Source organism: Parasteatoda tepidariorum, chromosome 7 (genome assembly GCF_982258835.1).
Source record: "Parasteatoda tepidariorum strain Cologne lab strain chromosome 7, Ptep-v5.0, whole genome shotgun sequence".
Taxonomy (NCBI): Eukaryota; Metazoa; Arthropoda; class Arachnida; order Araneae; family Theridiidae; genus Parasteatoda; species Parasteatoda tepidariorum.
The window spans coordinates 46323951-46350270 of NC_141761.1; the positions used below are offsets into that span (position 1 = coordinate 46323951).

Consider the following 26320-nt stretch of genomic DNA (forward strand, 5'->3'; position numbering starts at 1 on the left):
TCAATAAAATTGCTCGTAATACTCTAAGAAAAAGTACATAAACATACAAACACAAAATACACTTCAATAATACACTAACAAAAAGCGATTGTACCCTATCGTTGAGTTATTAAAGCTATGAAAGGTTTATAAATTTTTATGAAAATACATGCATTCTTTTGTATTTTGTATGCTGGTATATCATTTCAACAACATGTAAAAAAATCATTCTAACAACATAGATCCACAAATCTTCAATGAGGCAATTTATGAATTAAAATCCAAAATAAATTATTCCATTTCGTAAAAAACAAACTAAAGTAGCGTTTCTAAATTATGAATTCCGAATATCCTACACTTCTTGTCGATATTTTTTTTAATTAAAAAATTTAACATTAAACACAAAAAAAATATTTGAAATTCAACGCAACTTGAAGTTAAAGGAACTAAAAGGAAAGTTTTTATCTTAAGTTTTTCCTAAACATCAACATTTTTTTTAAAAAATGGAAAAATATATAAAAGGAGTTCAGTATATAAGAAAAAAACTAACTTATTAAAACATTTGTATTTTGAATGCGGAAAACATTGCATAGGATAACAAACAGCTATCAGTATTAAATAACCTTTAATGAAAAAAATCCGCTATCTTACAAGTGATAAAAAAATTCAATCGACAACATTTTCTGAATGATTGTCAGTACAAGAAAAGATAATACATAGCAGGTGTTTGGTTGATGATTTACGTTTTATTAAATTGTTACGATTTGTGACAGGGTGGCAGCAGCTGATGATGCTATAAATTATAATAAGCAAAGGGAAATCATTTTTTAGGTAAATGTTTTATCTTCTTTGAATAAAATGGAATATATACTCATTATTTTTAATTTTTTTTTAAAGTTGTTATTTCAACTCAAAAAATGTGAATTTTGTTTTCTCCGAAGCATATTTCTTAAAATTCGAGTGCTTCTTAGCATGCACAAAAATTATGTGCTGAAATTCTCAATTTTGAAAACCAAATATCTAAACATTAAACATCCAAATTTAAATGCGTCAAAATTTAAGAATTTTTATCAGAATAAAAAATATGAATTAAAATCACTACGGAGAGTTTCTGGGAATCAATTGCGATCGAAGCTCCCAGACTGCCTGGGACAGATTCTCAACTGGTCACCTAAAATGTTCTAACATTCGAACGTGGCACAAACATTTACAAATTGTAAAAAATGCTGTATCCAACCAGCCTCACCAAAACATATACTTAATTGTGTCGGACTATCCAGGACGGACTTAATTTCCGATCCCTTTATTGTCATCAATTTTCTGGCTGTCAACAACTTTTTGGAGTTGATCTGACTAATGTCAGATCTATGAGAATAAGCAGCAGCAACAACTACGGAGAGTTCAGGTTACATTTTTTCATATAAAGAATAAATTTAAATTTTTTTTTCAGAATTAGTGAATCGTTATATAAGCTCATGAGTAAATCATTAAGTCTGAGAATCAGTCGATGAACGAACAAATAAATAAATAATGCACACTTTCTGTCCAAAAGTATCCTGACATCCCCCTAAAGAAGTGAATCTGAAAAGTGGTACATTTTGCTATTGAAGTTTTTTTCGTAGTTTGGCCTGAGTCCATTAATTCCTGCATTTTCTAACATGAACTGTGAGATGTAGTGGATATTCTGAGCAATGCTGTTCTCCTAACGCTTATCCCATTTCACTTACAGTAAGATTTCCATTCCATATCCAGACTTGTGCAGTCATGGTGTGAAGAAATGGGTGTTTGGGTGTTAACTAACGCTTATCCCATTTCACTTACAGTAAGATTTCCATTCCATATCCAGACTTGTGCAGTTATGGTGTGAAGAAATGGGTGTTTGGGTGTTAACTAACGCTTATCCCATTTCACTTACAGTAAGATTTCCATTCCATACCCAGACTTGTGCAGTCATGGTGTGAAGAAATGGGTGTTTGGGTGTTAACTAACGCTTATCCCATTTTAATTACAGTAAGATTTCTATTCCATGTCCAAACTTGTGCAGTCATGGTGTGACGAAATGGGTGTTTAAAAACTAAAGTGGCATTCTTGAAGCCCCAATTTAAATCCCATTAAACACCTTAGACTTCTTAGAGACGAATTAGAACGCAAATTACTTCACCAGGCTAAACCGACCTTCTTCGTTGTCGACACTTACTTCACCTATAATTTGCGACTAAATCTTAATTCCTATAACCATCACCTATCGAAAACTAGTGGGAAGTCTTCCCAGATGTGTGCATTGAGGCAAAAGAGGGACCAACACTATATTGTATATGCGTGAGAACTCAGATTCCGCAACACTGGGTGCAATGATGCTTTTGGCCGGATTGTGTCATTATAAATATTTAAAAAAAAATGTGAACATATAATTCATGTAACGGTAGTCAACACAAAAAATTTTTATAATCGATTATGGATTCGATATTTTATATTAACCAAATTTTATTTCAAGTCTTTTTAAATCAGTTTTTTCAGAATTTCCATCATGGTGTTGCTGTTGCGTGTTGTTCTGCCTGTAGTAGTCCTTACAGTAAGTGTATCAGCAGCGTGTCTAAATAAACAGGACAAATATGTCAGTGGTAATAACACAGATTTGGAAGCGGCTCTTCGATTCCTTCATGACAACGATCGCCAATCAGAAAAAATCGCCAATAAAGCTGTGATAGCATCGTGGAACTATCAAAGTAATCTTACTGAGCATAATAAGAAAGAATATGTAAGTGATTTTTCTAATTGTTCTCATATTAATAAATGAAATGCATTAAGAAAACTTGGCTTATTGTTTTTTGGGTGAATAATTGTTTTGGAGTTCACTGTTCAGTTATTTTAGATGTTTGGTGTGCTTAATATTTCCTGTGTGATATGTTCAGTAATTGCTTTAAATACATTGCACATCCACATATATATCGAAATTTGGAGTTCAGATTATAATTCTGTTCTTCGTCCACGTTAAGAAAGATAAAGATTTCATTTTTCTTTCTTACTTTATAGAAAAAAGGTGGGAAGATCGAGTGCTTTTATGAGCAAAAATTTTTCATACTAGATACTTCCTATTACACTTTTAATCAGCTAATCCTTAAGTTTTTTAAAAATAGTGATCTTGGTCTTACCTTAAATTTAGTCTTAGTTCCGAATCTTTTAAAACTCGTTTGTGATCATTAACTTCATGTTTAAGTTTAAAACCAGAATATATTATAAGCAATTAGAATCTTAGCTATAGTTTATGATCATAGATGTTATCAGTTTTGCGTTTTTCAGTCAAAAAAACTTTAATTTAGCGAGTTTCAACTTACTAGGTGCAACGAAAAACAATTTTAAAAAATTAATCGAAGAAAAGCGAAAATGGTTGAAATGTTCAGTAAACAGCATTTGCTCTTTCTTAAAGAGTCAGAAATTCGTTCTCCCCAAGATTCAAAATTAGTCTCAAGAGTTGCAAATTTCACTGCTTCCTAAAAAACTGCAAATTTTTTTTCTAAATAACCATTATCTGCAAGAACACTATAGTGCAATCTTGTAATGCAAGATATTTTAATTGAAATGGTCAGACATATAGTAAAAAAACAGTGTTTTATAGTTTTTGCAGTCCTCAACGCCATATGTTCCCGAAATTTGCAGTTAATCTTATAACATGGTAAGAATAAGTATCTTTCATCCTAGACAAAGCCCATTAAATTGTATAATTTTATCTCCCAGATTTTTTCCTTTAATGATTTTTTAAATCGCCTAACACATTTGGAGCACTCGCTACATCAAAATTTTTTCAATAACTGATATCCAGATTAATACAATTAATCCTTACATATTATTTGTGAAATACAAGTTTATTAGTTTTAAAAAAATTAAATAACTCTTAAAATTAGTCCCGATTCTAACAAAAATCTATTTAAAGGGGGGGGACTGAAATTTTGAATGTTTCAGGAGAAATGGCTTTTTCTAATCGCAGCATCCAACCAAATTGATCTGATGTTAATAACTTTGAATAAATCTTTAACTCAGATTTCACTTCGAACAAAAAAAAACTGTTCAGCATTTTTATTTGTCTTAAAAACTAAAAGGCATATTTGAATATTAAGCAAATTTATAATGTGTTTTTTTCTTGCATAGCAATATTACGCATTGTAAACCATACTTTTAACCCATCTCTTTATTTAATTTTGAATGACACTAAATTAACAATAATAATTGTAAAATAATATAGAAACAAAACGTGGTTTTTCTACTTTCCATTCTATTACATGTTGGCAAGTAAAAATTTGTCCTTCCTCCAAGCAATTATGAAATTTGGTAGGCACCTAGTTGTTTTGTCATTCATGAAAAAGCTAAATTTAAAAGATTACTATTACTATTGATTTATGGTTTTGTTTTATTAATAGTTACGAATGTCAGAAGAGAGAGCAAAATTCGCTAAGGAAACTTGGAAAAATGCCACTTCTTTTGCGTGGAAGAACTTTAAAGGCAAAAATGAAACAGCCTACAGATGGTTTAAAGCTCTATCCATTTTAGGAACAGCAGCTCTTTCTGAGCAAAAATTCATTGAGGTAGCTATAAAATTTTGCAATACTCAGAAAAATGCATGTCTGTAAAGAATATTTATAAATGCCTAACTGTTCAGGAAGATGAACTTTTTGTGTTTTATCGCAAAATATCGGAAGATAAAGAAGAAGCCATACATAAGTATAACAATTTTGAGACATTAATTAAAACTTGCTAAAGTTAAACTTGGTTGTTTATTAAACTTCAGAGTTAAGTAATAAACCATTCCCTCTTTTATTAAAACTAATTTTAATAGTTTTTTACAGCAGTGTACTAAGAGAAATGTACGAGTACATAATATACAAATCGACGTTTTTCAGTGTATTCTTATGAATTGCTAAATTTTTTCCAAAATGGTATTTTTATTCAAAAAGTATTCTTCCAGGAATTAAAAATTCCTTCAATTTCCTTAATCAATGATTTAATAGAACAAAAATAGCTAAAAATATTAAAAATCTTGATCCATTTCAAGATTTAGTATTACATATTCAATAACTAATGTTATCAAATTTTAATATATAAGCTCTAAAAAGTTCAGAACATTCTTGGGAATTAATTTATTTGAAATTTTTTTTTTAATTTTCTGATACTATTTGAAAGAGGTAAAATCTAGATGATACGTTATTTTTTTTATTCGAGAAGATTGTCATGTAAATAAAAAATAATTAAACTTGGGATTCTCTTAATCGTAAATATAACGTGATCTTCACTTAAAATATATGCTTACAAAAATTTCCTCACATGGCTTACAACAATTTACTAACTTTTAGAATCAATTAATTGGATTTTTTTAAAATATTTTCGAATACAATTTGTATTTGAATCCAGGTTATATATTATTTTTTGTCTTGAGAAGATTAATCTGTGAAATAAACAGAAGTAATTAAACTTAGAGTTCTCTTAATCATAAAGATAACATAATTTCAGTTTAAAGTATAAGCTCTAAAGTATTCCAAACATGGCACAATAATTCACAATATTTGAAAATTCGTTTGCCGCAATTTTTTTAAAGAATAACTATTTGAAAAAGAATATTGAAATCTAGATAATACGTTATTTTTTGTTCATGAATAATTTCTGGTTATGTCACACACTGCTAAAGAATTCTGAATTTAATTAAGGTTTATAAAGATCCGTAAAATCAATTTTACTGTAAATCCATTTTACCATAAAATCCATTTTCACTCTAAAATATTACACCGTAATTTTGACAGTATTATTTATTTAATTAGAGTGATTTAACAGTAATTATTATTGTTAAAATTACGGTATATCAGATTTTTTTTGTTTTGAAACATTTCCGGTAAAAATAGATATTACGGTAAAAAGTACCGGCACTCTATTTGCCGGTACTTTTTACCATAATTTGAACCGGAATTTTTTACAGGACAGTGTACTATTAAAAGTTTTTATATTTGACATAAAAATATAAAATGATTTCAATTAAAACTTATGTTTATTATTTTTTTAAGCAAAGTATTTTTTTAACTCTTTTTTTTTTCTTTCTTGTTTAATAAATTAAATTTTGTTTGTTGTAGTTCAATGATATCATTGCTAACATGCAGGATGTGTATGCAAAGGCTAAAGTCTGCAGTTACATGTCATCTCTTCTGGAACCATGCACTTTGTCATTAGAACCAGGTTATAAAGTATATCTATAAATATATTTTTTTTAATAAAAAAAATAAATAAATAAAGGATTTAATATTCTGAAACTTGAAACCAAATCTTAAGATATGAAATACTGCACGGAGAAAAAACTTCTGATAAAATTATTGTACTGTATGGTAATGACAATATCTGGTAAATAAAACCACAATTCTGGTTTTAAGAAAAAATCTAAGAATCTGGTATTTAAACCATTCATTTTGGAAATTTTACCGTTCACATGGTAACGGTTTACCGAAAATTCCTTCAAAACTATAGTTCTTATTACTGTACATTTAGTAAAAAGTTTTAAACCTAAGAGTAAATTTAACTAAATTTACGCCATGTTCTGAGACAGTGGTCCTCAACCCCAGAACCACGGATCAGTATCGGGCTGTGGATCAAATGGTACCGGGCCGGCCAATGCACGCTGACCGGTTCGCGGTGATAAAAAGGTTTGGGAGCATCATAATTACTAAATACTGAGGCATCATAATTACTAAATTTTATCGCATTTGCCCCCAAACAAAATGGTAATAAAACCATATTTTATTTCGAATTTTACCAGAATATTTTGGTAAAAATTAAGAGGCTTTTTCGTGTTCCCATAACGCCAGAAGCACAGTAAATTTTACCATATTCTGGTAGTTTTGACTTTACTTTTTTTCTCGGTGTAGGAAAGTGTCTCAAAATCCCAATAATTTCATTCATTTAACAGTAATAAAACTGATGACGTATTATTACTTTACTCTATAAATGTATCAGTACAGAAAAATTATTTTTAAAAAAAACACACAAGTTAGTTTTTATTTATACTATTCCTTTATGAACAGTATGCAAAATAAATAATCGACCACCCTGAATAACTTATGATTTAACAATCGGATTTTCACGTTTTAGGACTCAATCTTACGGTTCGAGGGAATGACCTCAAATATGCTAATTAATTAGTACAAACAATGCTTTAATTTACAACATCATACACAAAAACGCATTTTTTTCGAAATAAGCATACCTTTTTTTCGACGAATTCAGATTTGTGTCCCCCGAAATATAGGGAGTAGCCACAATCTGGGAAATATGGTCCCAATAATTTAGTCAAAAGAGCGGTACAAAGTTAGGACATCTTAATGTTAATTTTATTTTATGAGTATTTCGTTATATCTCGAGAGCTTTTTAATCGAAATGAAAAAAACTCAGAATTATAATAATTTGCTCACAATTATTAAATTCGTTTAGCCAAAGATTGTTTATCCATGCAACAAATGACTTTTAGTAATTATTTATTATTTTATTAATTTTTTAATCATAGTGGAAAAAAAAGTTTTAATTGCAAGGCATAAAATTTTCTTTAGAACATTTTGAAGAATGCAATTTTGCCTGGCTAATTACAAATTTTTAATGAAGTTGGTCAAATAGCTCCTGAGAATGGAGTTTTAAAAATACGACATAGGAACCAAATTTCCCAGATTGCAGCTGCTCCCTATATTTCGAGAGTCACAAATCCAAATCCGTTATAAAAAAAAAAAAAGAAGAAGGTATGTTTATTCAGAGAAAATGCATTTTTGTGTCTGATTTCGTAACGTAAAATATCATCTGCACTAATTAATAGCATATTTGAGGTCATCCCCGCGAACCATTAAGATTGAATCCTAAAACCTGGAGATGCGTGCCGTTTATCTAACCTAAATAACTCTTTAAAATAGTATACCATTTCAATTGGATTTAATTCTGGTGAGTTTTCTTACCAATCAAACGACATTATTTTAATTTTTCAGTATGAATCATCAAATTACCAATTCTGAATTATAGCAAGGAATAAATGGCCAATTAATTATGACCAAGTCCTGTTGAAATGTTCCTTTGAAATGTCCGTGCTTATTACCTTACGGCGAAATATTTATATCTGTTCTTGCTTAAATTCCGTTTCTAAGCAGCGCCGTTTTCTGATTAATAAAAGAAAACAAACTCAAACAGTTTTATACAGACGTTTTAGAACTTATTCGACTTACTCAGATCTAAAAAAAAACTTACTTGTCCCAATTAATCTACACAGTGTGGTACTAGACTAAACGTAATTAGCATTAAAAAAAATTTTATTAATTCGTATCAGTGTTTCTTCAAGGCCGGGATAGCCTGGTTGGTAGGGCACTGGGCTCATATCCAAGTGGTCGTGGGTTCGAACCCTGCCGGCCGAAGACTCTCCGTGTAGTAAATGGTGACTGATGCACGCTAAATCTGCCAAGTCTCAAAGTCCTCCATGTTCCCATAACAAATCAATACCTCTTGATATACTGAATTGAAGATTGATCGTTCTCTGATTCAGGTCAAAATTACAATCTGTGGAGGAATGAATGGATGTATGAATGGGTCCACCCTATAAACGGGTGTGATGTATGGGTGTGGCAGACGTAGAATTTCCAGTGTCAATAGATGGCGCCACTGGAAAACAAGAACTGTCGCACCTTCTCTGCCTTAATGGCATCCGTCAACAACAACAACAGTGTTTCTTTAATGGAAGCACGAGCGATTTAAACAAACTATACTTTGGCCTTCTGTTAACAACGTAAGTTGTAGCTGTTGAATGAGTTTGACCAGATATTTTAAGATATTCAGTTTAATTGCTTAGAGGCATTTTTCCGAAACGGCATGTTTTTCAGCAGAAAAATGATAAATAAAAGGGAAATCACCGTATTATCTTTCCCATAAGCTTAACTATCAAAGAACCAGATGAGTTATTAGTATTTAACAAATGAATTAATGAAGGAATAAATAGTTAACTAGAAAATACTAACCCGCGCATCTCCATTCAACATTCACGTTAGTATTTCCAGGTTCATATAAATTTTATTATTGAAAATTTCGCCAATAATACTATGAATAGGAAAATGGGTACTGTAATATACTACAGTTGAGTACACACTGAATTGTCATATTTAATAAAGATTCTAAATAGTCATTTCTCAACAGATTCTCTTTATGACTTTATGAAAAAGTAATTTACATTAATGTTTACAATTTAAGAAGTAATCTAACTTACTAAAACCTTATAAGTAAACTTAAAATTAATTTACTGAACATTGTAACGAATGAGAATCTCAGGAAAACTCTAAAAATAATTATTTTGTACGATGACGAAACTCAAGTAAGAAAAGAGAGATTTTGTATGACTTGACGAGTTTACCACTAACGCTACTTGAGCTTCTTGGCGCATGAGCAAACATTTTTCAACGAATCGCAACGTCAAGCGTTACGTTAACGCAAGACAAACGCCATGCGAAATATCTCTAATTTTAAATATATTTTAATTTTCCTTAATAGTTTTAGGTAAATTTTGTAATATGATAATTTTCACCTCATTGTCATTTTAGAAGTAACAGAAATTATGAAAGATTCGGATGATTATTACGAACTGAAACACGTCTGGTCCCAATGGCGGGATGAGACAGGAAGAAAAATGAAAAACAGCTTCCTCAGATATGTTAATTTATCGAATGAAGCGGCGTGTAAGAATGGTGAGTAAACTATGCTCTTCGATTTAAAATTTTAAAAGAAGAATAAATAAAATGTGTATGGTGTGGCAGAAGTCGAATTCTTGGCCATAGATGGCGCCACTGAAAAACAAGAACAATCGCACCCCCTCTGCCTAAACAGGCATACGTCAACAACAGTAAATAAAATCAACTTTGGTAGAGTTACTCGGCATGGAGCTTTTGGAGAGAGTTCTTAAATCATTGAACTTTTGAAATGCAAGCAATCGTCTGATAGACAACTTTTCAAACAATCCAGTAGCTTCTACGTGACGTCACTATTATTTATTTAATAGCAATTAATTCATAAATATTTTAAATAATTCTGACAGGAAAAAAAAAACAAATTACAAAAACAAACTGAACAAGTGTCAGAAATCTTTAAGAATAATCAAATTCATTTCACACTTTTGGAAAACTTAGGAAACGTTCTCACTGGATCTGGTTTTACCATTCTGCTTGAAGTGCACACATAAGATTCTCAATTTATAAATGCATATTTCGCATGAATTTTTATTTTAATGAAAAATTTACAATCAAAAATACAGTCGGCGCAGTGTAGGTAAATGTTTTGTCAAGACAGTTTTATTAAAAACAAATTGATTCAAAATAATTTGATTTAAAAAAATCGTTTGTTAAGAACAAATAGAGAAGTACCTCAATTCCCTAAGATTAAAACCGATTAAACTTCGGTAGTTTTCGAAGGGTAACGTCAGAAGAATTGGAGTGCGCTCTAAAAAACTCAAATTCACGGAACTCACTCCTTGATTTTAATTTTTAGATGAAAACAATGCTCGGTAATCTTATTGATTTTCATCAAAAAAGGAATTTCCTTTTCGAAGATGCATTCGCCGTTAAGTGAAAAAAAAAGCTAGCATCTGGGATTAACGGTTTATGACTTATTAAATATCAGTCCAAATCGCTATCACCCAGGCCCGGACTGGGATCTAAAACCGGCCCAGGCATTTTAGAGATATCGGCCCTCTACTTCACATAAACACCGCGTGCGCGAAACGTACGTGACTCCTAGTGTATCATTTTTAGGCATTTTTTACTTATAAATTCTCATGAACATAAGTTAATTTATCGAAGTAAGAAAGTATAAATTGCTTAATAATCCTTTATAGAATATATTTCAGTTTAAAATACATGGTTCTTATGAGGAAACATAGGTTGATAAAATCAAAAAGAAGGTGAAAGATGAAGAGTAAATAAAAATATTTATTATACTACACATACATGAATGATTTATATGAACATTTTTTCAAAAATAGATTTATTGCTTCTTCAAAAGTCATTAAATTAAAATTTAATTTAACTTTTGAAGAAGCTCACTATTTTTTGCCACTTTATCGATTATGTCGTGGCTATCTATTTCCATTAATAGATCTTTTTCTATTGCCATTACCATGAGAGCATTCAAATTATCCGAAGATAAAGTACTCCTCATTCGATTTTTAATTACTTTTAATGTGAAGAATGATCTTTCACAAGCCACCTGACTTTTTGACAATGTTTGTAAGAATTTTAATGCGAGACTAATTATATTGTAAGAATTGGTCAATAAATTAAATCTCTGTAACATCTTGTAGCAACAAATAACACAATTTTTGCACGCACTGCGTGTCTCACATTTTAGACTTACTTCTTCTGTTTCCAAAGTAAAATCGTTATTATTTTCATTTGAATGATCTTCTGTGATTATTTTATAATCTTCTAAGTCTGAATTTTTCAGTTTTTCCCAATATAAAGCTAAATTTCTTAGTTCAATCCGCAAATTTTCACCTATAGCTGTTTCGTCAAATTTTAGCAAGAGTTTGCTTAACTCATTTAGTTCGCCAGATTGAAGCTTGCTAAGACGTTTTTCAGGGAAACGTTTCGGATCTAGATAGGAAAAATCGGCATACAATTTTCCATTTGCTGGAAGTCGGCGTTCTATTGACGCTACAACTGTGCTGAAAATAATGTTATGGACGTTTATCTTAAATGCAGTGGCTTCATCATCAAAAACTGTTTCTTTCGACGCTGTCTCACTCGGCATCAATTTTCTTTTCTTCAATCTTTTTTATGGAAACTTTGTTTGAATTTCAGTTTCTTCAAGTTCCTTATTTGCGCGAATAATGAAATCATCTGTAACTTTTTGTACACCTTCAAAATCTCTCACTATTTTTTTTAGTTCTCAACACGTTTGTGATACCATTCCAAAAGCTTTTAAGATGTCTAAACCAGAGGTTTGCAAATATTGGGAGAGCGGTGTAGTTAATTCAAATATTCATGAGAATATTTTGGCGGCGATTACTGTTTCATATTTGCAAAATGATTCTAAAAATATTTTTGCCATTGCACGGATATCTGGCTTGAAATTTGAATTTTTTTTGTATAGTTTCTAAACTTGTAAACAATGTGACATATAACGGCTTAATAGTTGAATCTGAGTTTGAAAATTAACCAAACATTTTCCTTAATGCAGAATCTTTGAACCATCAACGTGTTTCTTCAATAGTTGCGAGCCTTTTTTTATTTCCGTGCTCGTTACTTTGTTCCCAGATGTTCATGCGTTGGTATGATTCACGGAAAAATACTGCTACGCTATTTAGTAGGCTGAAAAACGATGCACTTTCAATTAGTACCTTCGTGGTATCTCCTAAAACTAAATTTAAGACATGTGCATAACACCAAACATGAATTTGACCAGGGGACTCTTTGGAAAGCCATGAAGAAAATCCTTTATATTCACCTTGTATATTTGCAGCCCCGTCAGTTGAATTACCGATGCACTTCGTTATATCTATATTACAAGACTTTAAAACTGAATCCACTAAAGAAAACACTTTCTGTCCAGTTGCAGATTTGCATTCTACAACAGCGAGAAGTCTTTCATGTACACGATATTTCATATATTTTTTAAATAGAAACCTATATCTCATTTGGCATCATTGGAGAGAGTTTTTGAAAAGGAATAACTTTAACTTAAAATATTTTTTAATATCTCCTACTATTTTCAAAATAATAGATAAGAAAAAATACATATTAAACAGATTTTGACATATTCACTAAAAAAAATTCTCTCCGTCATAATATCTTTTACCTTCATTAAAACACATTTGTGCTTTTCTTCCCATGTTTTATAAAAATTGAAGCGATTTTGATAATTTAGGTGAATTACTTTTGATAAAAATGATAAATTGAAGTAAATAATCAGAATTTTTTCGTATCTATTATCTTGAGAACAGTAAGAGATATAAAAAAAATTTCAAGTAAAAGTTACTTTTTTTCGAAAACCCTCTCCAATGATGCCAAATAAGATATAGGTTTCTATTTAAAAAATCAAAACTGTGTTCAAATTCCGGTACTTCCGGCTACTACCGGGAATTAACAATATCACTATTGAATTCCTTGGGGTCGATTTAGTTATTAAATTTTTTATTTCAAATCGATCATTTGCTCCATTCTCGAAAAAAATGGGTAGCACGCATGATCTGAATCACCCTGTATATTAAAACAATATTACTACATATATCATATATATGTTATTTAATATTATTATTAATTGCCTCAATATTATTTGAAATTCATGCAATGTATAAAAAAAAAATTTCTCTGCTGGCTCGGTCCAACCGGCCCTCAGGTCAGACCGGCCCACCGGGCATTTGCCCGGTCTGCCTACTGGCCAATCCGGGCCTGCTCTCACCCAATGATTGTATGGAGGATTACATTATTTTGTTTCTCTTGTTTCTTAATCAGTAGAAATAACTCCTTCCAGCATACGATGTCCTTGTCCTGACCACTTTTTAGACTTAAGTTGTGCAGATATAACACTAAAATGTCTAAATTGTGTAATTGTGTAATGAAACACAAAACAAATATGTCGAACTCATCATTATACATACAAAATGAACATACAAAATAAACACATACGGAAATACATACAGAATAAACATACAGAATTCGACTTTAAACCAATTTATGTTTGTTTTTTCAACGAAATTAGCTTTTTTTCAGGTTTTTCTGATGCTGGTGAAATGTGGCGTGAAGAATTTGAAAGTGACAATATCACAGAAGAGTTCGATCAACTGTGGGAAACAATTAAGCCATTTTACGAACAACTTCACGCTTATGTGAGACGAAAACTAATTACAAAATACGGAGCAAGCAATATCAAGCATGATGGTCCAATTCCTGCTCATTTACTGGGTAATTCAGATTTAACTTCTCAATGATCTGAATTTTTTTTAACGTTTTTAATCAATAATTTATAACGGCTAAATGTGTTTTGACAGGAAATATGTGGGCTCAAAAGTGGGGACATATCTATAAACTTGTTACTCCATTTCCAAAGAAGAAAGCAATGGATATTACTCTGGCAATGAAAGAAAAGGTAAATAAGTGTCGAAGTTATGAAATTTTTTAATAAACTTGCTGACTCTTGTTCGGTGCGCAAAATAAAATGCAAAATTTTTTTGACTAGCATTGAATTAAATTTTAAAAAATTATAAATATTTACTAAAATTTATATTTTACATGGAATTATCTTTCGATAAACGAATTTTATAATTGTATGAAAAAGATTCAATTTGCTTAGAAAGTTCTCGAGGTATGGAAAAATACGCAAAAAGTGAAATTAACAATAAGTGGTTTAAACTTTGGACCGTTCTCCTAACAAAACTATGGGGAACATATTTCCCAGATAGCGACTACAATCTATATTTTAAAGGTCAGAAATCCGAAGAAAAAGGTATGTTCATTCAGAGAAAGAGCGTTTAGGCGTCTGACTTCGTAACTTAAAATATCATATATATACACTAATTAATTAGCATATTTGAAATCTCCCCCTGGAACCATTAAGATTGAGTCCTAGAACGTGAAGATCCGATCATTAGACCAAAAATTATTAACAATGATCCTTTTATCTTTTTGCTGACTGTACACACCTTATACTATACAATTCCCTTACACTATATAATTATTTGCATTCGTGAAGTCTGTTTTCTAAACTTAAACCAGATATATCCGTGAAAATTGTGTATACCCCTATTACTCTCAAAATAGATAACTTCTAGAATATAAAGTAAACTTTAAAAAAGAAAAATTTTACTTTTTATCCTGATATATTGAAAATCCAATTACTAAACAAAAATACTTGATAAAAATTAAAATAATAAAGAAATATTCTGCATTTTTTACAAATTTTTATTTGATGTTAAAATTTGACGTTCATGCAGAAAAAAAAATCCGTAACTCTGTATATGCAGTGCTTCTTAACAGAACAAAAGCAAAACCATAAATTTAATTTGAATCATCAACATGTCAAAAGAAAAATTAACAATTCTAACTTTTTTATCGTTTATTTTGAATTCTAAACATTACTAAATCATAAGAAAAATTGACAGTTCAATTTTTAACTTAGACGGTATTTTCTCCTCTATAATGAACAATCATTTATTTTTTAAATAGAAAATGAGTGCAAAGGAAATGTTTGAAATATCTGAAGAATTCTTCACCTCTCTTGGTTTGATACCAATGACTCCCGAATTCTGGAAAAAATCCATAATTGAAAAGCCAACCGACAGAGACATGGTGTGTCATGCATCTGCATGGAACTTCTTTAATAAGGGCGATGTTAGGTAATTAAAATCATACAAAATTTAATACCTTTAAAATAAATAAGAACTTGTATATCTGCCTTGTATACAGAAAAATTGCTAATTATACTTAGTATTACATTACTCTAAGGTTTTTTTTCTTGGCATCTTAATACAGCACCCTGACAGATATGGTATAGTTAGTTTCTACGGATTCTTGCAGTCAAATTCTAATATTTACACCACAGCACATTGGTAAAACATAAAAGGTTCCACATGAACGATAGCACCTTCTTTTTCAATTCGAGAAAGCTAATGTTAGCCATATTAAATGCAATTCATAATTTCCTCCGGGGTTTCGAAGCATTATAGTAAAAAAACGAAGACGAATATGGCAAAAAAGAACATTATTCCGAAAGTATTCAAGTTTTAATTTAAGCAGTTTGCCAGTAGATGGCAGTAACATGTACCACTGAAGCCAGTTGTAGTAAAGAAAAATGGCGTTTACAGGCAGAGGGAATTATGAATAACCCTGTATTTTATGCTAACAAATTACCTTCTTAACCGCTAATTGTTACTATCGTTTTAAACATAAATTTTTTCTATTGTTTCAAAAAATTGCAAAGCAGATTTAGCATTTTTTACAAAAAATTAAATTAAATTTTTTGTTATAAATTTTGAAAAAAGTAATGTTAAACCATTATTAACTATTTATTATTATAAAAAATATTAAATATGTGTAATATTAATAACAATAATTACTTGTTTAGTTTTAAATAATTATTATAATTATTTAACTCCATAAAATATGTTTAATTTTAAAACAATGTTAGCTCAAAAAGAAGTTATGCGTTTTTTTGTGATTTGCAGGATCAAAATGTGTACCAGAATAGAGATGGAGAGCTTAATAACTGTACACCATGAAATGGGTCACATAGAATATTATTTACAGTACAACGATCAACCAGTAGTTTTCAGAACGGGTGCAAACTCAGGTAAACATATTTCTCAAAATGTATGCAATAGCATGCTGAGTATAATAAAATCTCATTGAATAAGTCGTTGTAAAAAAGCGAGGTAAAAATGTCCGTTCCTTTTCATTTGTACAATGATAAATGCATCAAAATACATCTTTCTAGAATTACAAGAAAGAATATTTCTTACAACAAAACGGTAAACATTTGTTACGATATGATCGTCCTGACATCGTAACTAACTGGAGTAGGCTATTTATAAGTTAATTTCATGTAAGATAAAGATTTTTTGATGTTCGGTCATGCTATGTTCTTTGATCATCTGCAGGGAGGTAAGCAAAAGCAACCATTTTAATTCCCTGTCCTTTTTGTATGCTACGATACAATCATTTGGATATCGAACTAGAGATAAATTATTTATCGATAAATTTATTTTTCTTAAAATGATGATTTTTAAATGTCCGATGCCCGCAGTTAAGATTTAAAAAGCTTCCGGTCCTGCCTTCTTTCTTTAGCACATTCAGTCTTAAGGGCAAGTATCATTAGCTTTCATGTCTTTGGAGAAATAACAGGATCAATGTGATCTTCCAGATGAGACCAGATCTGGAGATCTAGTGTCAGTTCCCTTCATACATCATCTTTTGTTTTAGGAAAAATACAATTTTGTGTGAAGTCTTAAATGAATATAATCTGGAAAGATAAAAATTTTATTAAATGTGAATTTTTCTGTGGAAGAATTATGGAGTGAATAAAATTTTACTTAGACATAATTACTGAAGAGTTGAAGCTGTTTGTCGAGACCACATATAATGCAGCAGGGGTCACCAAAAATTTAAGAAATTTTAATATCTTTTTAACTTACATTAGCTAGGAATCGCGAAAGATATTGCAAGACTTCTGAAACTGCCGTAAACCAACTTTTACTTTTTCTACGACATGTTTGTGTGAGACGCCCTTTTCGCCTTTAACCACCATAAAATTTAAAATGTCAATCAAATTTAAAGAGTATTGAAAAAGGGCTTTGTCTTGCGGTGTCGACTATTTTGACAAGATTTGATAATATAATAAAAAATAAACAGACACATTTTTCCTTTGATACTTAACCCTCGCATGTACGTTGTTAGAAGTAAACGGCTACACTTAATGGACAGACTATAGCTAATGTATGAATTTATCCAAGTAATTGGATTTATCTCCATTACTGTATTATATTTTCAAGTTTGTTGTTTATTTGAAATTTTCGGATTGTCTTGAAATTAAAAATTAAAGTTCATGACTTAAAGCTACGATTCTATATTACAGTACAAATAAAGAAACTGACAGTTTCACTCCTGTGTGTGTCGGATTAGCACAATGTTTATGGGGTCCCACAAAATTTTCGTAAATAATTGAAGACATCAAAACTTGTAAGAAACTCTGATTTAGAAAGAAATTTAGTTCTTACATTGCTTTTGCATGATATCGGGTGAACAATAATCATGCTTAACATTAATCTAGAGAAGATAAAAATTAGTATTTGTGGCGATTTTTCATGCGGGAAAAATATCGTGTCAGCTGAATTTTACATGGATATAATTTAGATAGTAAAAGGTTAAGTGTTTACTGCAATATTTCTCTCTAGGAAGACATTGTATGAACAAAATATTATATTTGTTTAAAATTAGCGCTTATAGTCATATTTCTTGCACGCTAATTCTTGCTTTGAAACTATATGAAGAACTATTAGTTAGGTGTAACTAAAAAAATGGTTTTTTTTTGTTTTGTTTTTTTGGAATTTATGTGAGATGACAGAAAGCATGTGAGACATGTTTTTAAAAAATTTTAAAAAATAGCATTGCAGTTTTATTTTGAGTATGAGAAACCTCATTTTAAAATTATATAAAGAAATTCTAATTGCCTGTAGACTTAGCTGAAAAGATGTTTTTCATTGGAAGTCTATTAAAAATTTTACTATCAATCAGGCTTTGAAAAACCGCCCGTCGGCCCGTCCTCGGCGGTCAGAAATTCCCCGCGGACAACGAATTTCTCGAATCCGACGTCCACGCGGACTGCCATTTTCCCGTTAACGTTAGAGATGCATTTTCAATTTTTGTTATTAGAATTGATGTTTTCTCTGTCTGGGAGTACTGCAGCGGTTGAAAGGGGCTTTTCAGCAATAAACTTACAAAAGAAAAAAAAACACATTACGTACAAGAAGCTTTAAACGCAATTATGAACATCTACCTAAATGGAAAACCCCTTTCATATTTCTGTGCAGAAACCTCTGTAAATCATTGGCAAACGTCATATTTGATTCATTTAAAAAACACAGTACCCTCGGGTAAATTGACATTCCAGATAACTTGACCTTTGTCATTTAAATTATTTCGTAAAAGCAATAAATTATTTCATAAAAGAAATACTAGGTTACTATTAGTAACCTAGTATTTCTTTCATTACTGTATAATGTAATCCTAGTATTTGTAATCCTAGTAACTACTAATTCATTGTGCAATTTATATAAATGTTTGTAATAAATAAGAGAAAATTATATTTTTATTTATTTAGAAGCTACGGGTTAGTTTCAAAGGAGGACGGGTACATTGTTGGACAAGCCGTCCTCGGGGACGGGTAAAATTTCTGAGTTTTTTCGAGCCCTGCTATCAATAAATCAGAAAAAAATATATTCATTCAAAAATGTATTCATTCCAATTAATTATTTTCAATTTATTTTCCTAGTGCTGCCTTAATATTGTTTAATTTATAATTTTATAAATGAAAATATAACTCTTCTAGGCTTCCACGAAGCAGTTGGAGATGTGCTTGCTCTATCGGTATCCACTCCAGATCACATGAAAAAAATAGGCCTTTTAAAAAATTCTTCTCACGATAGAGGTAATTTGAATTCATTTTTATTATTAAAATTAATGAAGATGGATTTTAAAAATTCCTTTAAAAGGTTTAATTTCAAATGACTTATTTTTAATTGAAAATGATGAGGATAACTTATTACTCCTGCACCAGTAAACTAGACCAAATTCGCGAGCCCAAGAATCTTCAAAGTCATAAATGAGAAGAGAGCTAAAATTTATATCAATCTGTCGAAACCTGCACAGCGCAAGAGATGATCAGGAGAAACATTAACTGAGTAGCAAATACTACACATCGTGGAAGTTTTCTGCCCTCTATCAAAAGAAAGGCATTTAATATGTCCGCTTGCAAGCCTACTAAAGGTAGACAGGACGATTCTATCAGCCTTGACGTTAAAATGAATTCAAAAGCGTAGTACAAAAGCCTATGAGAAAATTACGATTACAATATATGGCTAAAGAAAATAATATGAATAATTTTTTAATGAATATATGATATAATGAGTTAAATATAATTGTGATGTGATACATAGATGCTTTCTATCAAGATCTTATGTAGATAGGTTTTATTATGCTATAAAATTGCCGACCGGCCGGTGTAGGGGTCAGGGAACTGCCCTTGCATCAGAACGGTTCTGGGTTCGAATCCCGAATAAGGCATGGATGTTCTGTCATTACTGTGGGAGCAACGCTGGCCCACCTAATATGGTGCCCCTGAAAGAGTGGCCAACAAATCTGCCTGTATGACGTTAGTCGTTCTCCAGGTGGGCATTGGAGAAAAAAAAATGATATAAACTTTTAAATTTTTCGAAGAAATATTTTTTGAATCATTGCACTTTGAAAATAAAATCGTAACTTTGAAAATAAAATCGTAACTAAAATATTGAACTTGTTTTTCAAAAAAAAAAAAAAAAGTACAATCAGAAGCTCGTGTAATTTTAAAAATGAACAAGTTTGAAAGAGAATAGATTTTTTTCGTGTAAAATAATTCATTGAAAGACCTAATAAAATAAAAACATGAAAGAGAAAAAAAGTTTTTTATTTTATACTTAATGACGAATTATTTTTCTTTTTAAAAATGTAAATGAATAGAAGGCTTTTTTACAAATGAGAAGTTTTTCCTGATAATATTGTTTTAAACCGAAAAGTACATCAACAAAAAATCTGCATTTTTTACATTAACATAAATATAACATTTACCTAGCAAGTTTTACACTTAATATTGAAATTCGTGCATGTTGTTAATCTATTTGTATACCCTCCCAACTGTTAATTTTAATTACACAGTCGGAAACTATATTGAACTTATCTAGGTAAGAAAACTTCATTAAAAAATTAATGGGTAAAATAATAACATACTACTTATTACTATTTGATACCAAAAATTCATTATCTACTTCGCGTGAAGTGACCGTTATTTTAGATAATTGTGTAAATAACACAAAATGCAAAAAGAAAATCAATTTATTCAAAATTAATGTTAAATTTAAATCAATCCAATATTTAAAATGAATTTGTTTTTTTTTTTCAGTTTATTTTTAAACTATTTAATCCTTAAAAATAATTACATAAAATAATAACTTGAATGATTCAAAAACTCAAGTTACATTGACAAATATTATAGACAAACATGCTAAGCCACTCTCACCCAAAAACGTTTGTATTTAACCCTTTAACGATCGGCTAATTTTCAAGAAAACGGTCATAAAAGAGCCTATTTTTTATGCACGTATTTGATTAGTGCTGACATTTAGTTTAAAATAAACTAACTATCTACAATTATCCTGGTACTGCTATCTGGTGTGTAAAATGAGAAATAAAATGTTTTCCGAGCAAAAGAGATGAGTTAGTTTCATTCTTATTGGCGCGTTACTACTGCACACTCCAGCCCGGGAATATCATGGGAGTGAGAAATAGAGGGCGAAACCTCACCCCGTCATTTTCACGGGAGCGAGAAGGAAGGAGTTAAGTAAGAAAATCGCTAAATGTAGGTTTCAGTTTAAGTGTCTCCTAAAGGAAAAAAAAAGTATAAAATTGTATTTTACTGTTTCAGAAACTGATATCAACAACCTTCTCAGCATGGCTTTAAGCAAAATAGCTTTCGTGCCTTTTGGCTTTTTGATTGATAAATGGAGATGGAAAGTATTTGATGGCTCAATAAAAACAACAGAACTTAACAAGGCTTGGTGGGACATGAGGTATTTTTCAACACACTTTTAGTTATAGAATTAGGTTTTAAAAGTTTGCGAATCATCTTGAACTAAAAATAAAGCTCATGAAAAACATGAGCCTTATTTAAAAAATAAAGCTCTTGTTTCTTAAATGTGGTGTTTCTTTAATTCAAAGTAAAATTCTGAATCTGATCGTTGTAACTGAAACAGAAAGCTGTTTAAAAATTGAACATTCAGAAAAAAAAATAAGTAAACGGCGCCTGAATTCATTTTAATACGTCTTTATTGCGGTACTAAGCACTACACTACTTTTTGACATCGAATTTTTTGTTACGTGTGTGAGGCCTCACATTTTAGTGGAACACGATTCCTTTGCGATCCTCCATATAACCCCGACTTAAGTTTACAAACATTACAGTTACCTAAAATCACGATAGTTGAGTTTTTTTTTTTTTTTTTTTTTTTTTTGCTAAGTGCCAGAAAATAATAGAGCTGCGAAAAAGAATAAGATATGAAGTTACATCGAACAGAATGAGAGATATTTAACTGATTAAGTTTTTGTTTATTTAGTGGCTTAATTGTTGTATTTACATACGTTTGCAGGCTTGTGTGCTCAATTTATAAACCTGTCAAATAGAAGGACACATAGCACAATACAGAGCAGAACAGCACGAAGATACATCCATGATAACAGCGGGATTCGAACCCGCTACCTCCAAGCTTTGCACAGCGATTGGCGGGTGATACCGCTCGGCCCATTAAGTTTTTGTTTTTAACGACACTTGGAGAAAAAAACTCGCCAGCCGTTGGTCTTCTGAAAATTATTGCACCTTCCGTTTGACAAGAAAGCACCGAAAGAGTGAAAGAACGTCTTAGCTCAGAGCCCCACGGATAGATGGCAGCACCAAAGGCCGCTTTCGATTCCACAGATTTTACAAGCACGTAAATCGCATGTACTCGGTGGGTTGATTCTCGGCTCCACCGGACCGGAGTCAGTTGTATTTTCTCCGAATTTAATTATCAAGAATATTTTTTTTAATTTTTTGAACGCTTTTTTCTACTAACTAAATTCAATATAGTTTCCTAACTTAAATTTTTTTTTAATCTATTTGAAAATCAAGACAGAGCTAACGTACTTCCCTCTCCTATGACTCTCCACACGCTAATGATGAAAGCATATGAAGTGTTGCCACAGGTAGAGAGTTCTGTTCTACACCACCTATACCCCATTTCGATCACCAATAGAAAAAAATTGAGTTGTATTCCACACTAAAAAACCGAAATTACTTTCTTGCAAACCCCATACATTCTCCTAATTACGAAAAATATATCAGAAGAATGGTTGTGTTGGGATGCATTTGCTGAGCCTGGCGAAACGTTTCGCATCACCCAAGAATAAAACTTAATTTTTTTAAAGTTATATTAAACTTTTATCTACACAATAATTTATGTTTCAAACTTTGTCTCTATGAATTTGCATTTTCCTTTGCAGACTTAAATACCAAGGTGTCTGCCCTCCACTTTTAAGGACAGAAAAAGATCTGGATGCTGGAGCTAAGTATCATATTCCATCAAATGTTCCTTATATCAGGTAAATCAAAAGATAAGGTCTAAACACTATTTCATTTAAGAAACTCCGAAATATAAATAACATAAAAAAAATCATTTTTAATTACTTTTTTAATATCGAGAAACACATCTATTTCCGATTCGATCTGTATACGATTCGTTAAAAACCTAAAAAAAAACTTTTAGGGCAGCTGTAATATATATAGTATATATATTCTTCACGTGAAAAATCATGCAATACATCAACATTAAATGTTCAGAAGCGTATAAATATTCTTAATTCTCAAGTTCGCCTTAAACTTCTTCTTAAGTTTAGACATTGGTTGCTTTAGCAATATGCTACAGATATTATAAAATCAATATCTTTTTTAGGTACTTTATAAGCCATGTGATTCAGTTCCAATTTCACAAAGCACTATGTGAAGAATCTGGATATACGGGACCTCTGCATCAATGTGATATTTATCAAAACAAGAAGGCTGGAAAACTATTGAGGTATTTATTAAACTTAGTAAATTTAAGAACAGATGCATTGTCAAACAGTTACCGATGGTAGTAGTTCATTTACGTCACACTAGAGCTGCACAATGGGCTATTGGCGACGGTCTGGGAAACATCCATGAGGATGATCCGAAGACATGCCATCACAATTTTGATCCTCTGCAGAGGGGATGGCACCCCCGCTTCGGCAACCCAACGACCTGCGCGCGAAGTCGAGCACTTTACGGTAGCACAGTTTAACGAGGACCAATACCGCACACCCTCGGTCCCTACGCAGACTGATCCAAGTGGGTCACCCACCCGCACACTGACCGCAGCCAGTGATGCTTGACTTCGGCGATCTGCTGGGAACCGTGTCTTAATGATCAGTCCACTGCGGGACCGTTACCGATGGATACAACTAATTTACAAAGAACTACCTTAAACTGTTTCTGGTTAAACTGCTTACAAAATAATCTCCCGGCCCAGAATTTTCACCAAAAAAGTGAACTAGTGTGCAATTTAGTTATTTTATTATAGGAAAGCCAATAGAAATAAGAATGTGTTCCAAAAAAAGAGTTGCCAACAATTGCACAAAGAACTTATCAAAGTTTTACGGAACGGTTTTCACTGTAGTATAGTAAGAAATAACAATTGCGTTTATTAGTGAGGAGAATTTTTTTAAATTTCGTCAACACCCAAAACCCATCAAAAGAACGATCTTCTAACGATGACCAATATCAATTTATCAGCATAAACCAACATAAATATTTTGAACAAAAGTTAATAAATGAGAATGCGATATCAAATTTGCTGTCATTTTAACAAAATATTCCAGAAAAAACAGAGGAGTTGGCAACCATAGGAAGATAAATCTTAAAGCTTATTTAAAAAATCTTCTTTATAGAGACTGTTTGATGTAAGTTCTCACACAACTTATTTATCTGTCAGTAAAATTATACTCCTGTTGAGGCATCAAATTTTATCCTAGCATGTTCTGAAAGTTTGAACAATTCTGGAAATTTGCACAGTGCGTCAAAAAGAAAAATGTTTCATCCTGAATAACTCTTGCATCATGTACTTAATGGTTTGAGAAACTCATATACATGCTATAACTCATATAAACTCAATATATTTAACCTCATATATATGCTATTAAGTTGATTACAGCAGACGATATTTTAAGAAAGTCGAATAAAATTATACACTTTAAACTTTTATATACTTAACTGATGTAAAAATTTGTTAACCTTACAATTCAATATTATTAAATAAAATAATAAAAAATAACTGTAAGCAGTTTTCTTTTGCATTCATTTATCCTTGGATAAAAAAAATTATAATTGTGAACAAGTTTTTCAATTTGCTTAAAAAAATTCTCGAGATTTGACGAAATATGTAAAAAGTAAAATTAACAGTAAGACGTCCAAACTTTCGACCGCTCTCCTGACTAAATTATTGAGACCATATTTCCAGATTGTGGCTACCCTCCTGACCGTATTTTGAGGGTCCCGAATCCGTCGAAAAAAGGACATGTTTAATCAAAGAAAATATATTTGTAACTGATTTCGTAACTTAAAATATCGTCTGAACTAATTAACATATTTGAGGTCATCCCTTTAAACCATTAAGGTCCCAGTACGTGAAGATCACTAGATCAAATATCTCTAAATCAACTAGATAAGATAATCACTAAATAAAAAGTTATTCAGAATGTTTCATTTTTTTCGCTGAGTGCAACAGCTTGGAGTAATATCTTTATTTTTCAAACAGTTACACAACTTTTTCACCTGACAATGTCAAAAGGGGCCCAACACTCAAAATATATTTTTTCTGCGATGTAAACATAAAACTAATTCATTTTAGATTATAAAGAATAAAAATATGAGCTATAATCTTGTTAAAAAAAAAATTAATAATCATAGAATATAAGTAAAAATTTCGAGGAATTAAAATACATAAATAGTCTAAGTAATATTTTTGATAATTACAAAAGTTTACTATTACTTGTCTCGACTGTTGGAGTTAAGTTAGATTTATTGCATTCAAATTCCTAAGTATGTTTTAATGAATAATTTAAAATTTAAAGAAAAAAAAATTTAGTGCACTAAGATGGAAAATAAAAATTGCATACCTAATATCATTAGCACATATAATATACATTAGCATACATTATCTAAGTCATTTTGAGTCACAAAGCAAAATTTTATTAGAATTTTTCTCAGCATTGTTGCATTAAAAATGTTAAAGATTTTGCAGAAATTGACTCACGGCTTAGAGCGAGGGCTCTCAAAAAATGGGGAATAAAAAATTTTATAGGATAAGATATGTAATTTATTTTAATTTTTTTATAATTGAAAGTTTATTTATATATTTTACTTATTAAAATGATAAAAATATTTTTAACGAAGTATGCTTTAAATCGGCCATTTCATACAAATTTAATGCTGTATTGTATAAAATACTGAGTGTGTCAACAATATAAAACATTAATTTCTTTTATATATATGTTTTAGCGACACACTGAAACTAGGGAGTTCAGTATCATGGAGAGAGGCGATGAAAGTGATCACTAAAGGAAAGACTGATAAAATAGACGCTTCAGCTATTTTGGAATATTTTAAACCTCTCTATGACTGGCTAAAAGAGCAAAACAAAGATGAATTTATTGGATGGAAAAATGATAATTCAATGGTTTGCCCATAAGTTTACCAGCATTGATGTTTTCCTTATTCAGCAATGTTTATATTACATTAGATCAGTATTGTATAAAAAATTATAAGCAATTATTGTCTAAAAATTTGATTTTTTAGGTTTTAAAATAATAAAACAATGTTTGAATAAATTGATTAATTTTATATTAATTCTGAAATTACATTTAAAATTGAGAAATATGCACATATCATAAGAAACTATTCAATGTAAACTTCATAAAAGATAAAAGTTATGTTAAAAAAAGAAGCA

General features: G+C 30.7%; 1 protein-coding gene across 2 annotated transcripts; it reads left to right on the forward strand.

Moving 5' to 3' along the window:
- Positions 1-666: 666 nt before the first annotated feature.
- On the forward strand, positions 667-26201 carry LOC122269393 (angiotensin-converting enzyme-like). Of its 2 annotated transcripts, none has more exons than XM_087167804.1 (14): positions 667-810; positions 2488-2737; positions 4395-4559; positions 6093-6195; positions 9573-9716; positions 13734-13925; positions 14012-14109; positions 15186-15355; positions 16184-16308; positions 19063-19161; positions 21190-21334; positions 22800-22898; positions 23249-23371; positions 25873-26201. In XM_087167804.1, exons 2-14 carry the CDS (start codon positions 2507-2509, stop codon positions 26060-26062), a joined length of 1884 nt encoding a protein of 627 aa, XP_087023930.1. In that variant the 5' UTR covers positions 667-810; positions 2488-2506; the 3' UTR covers positions 26063-26201. The 2 variants fall into 2 exon arrangements, with proteins under 2 accessions (XP_087023930.1, XP_087023931.1); XM_087167805.1 differs by having other exon boundaries at positions 673-810; positions 2497-2737.
- The last annotated feature ends 119 nt before the right edge of the window (positions 26202-26320 follow it).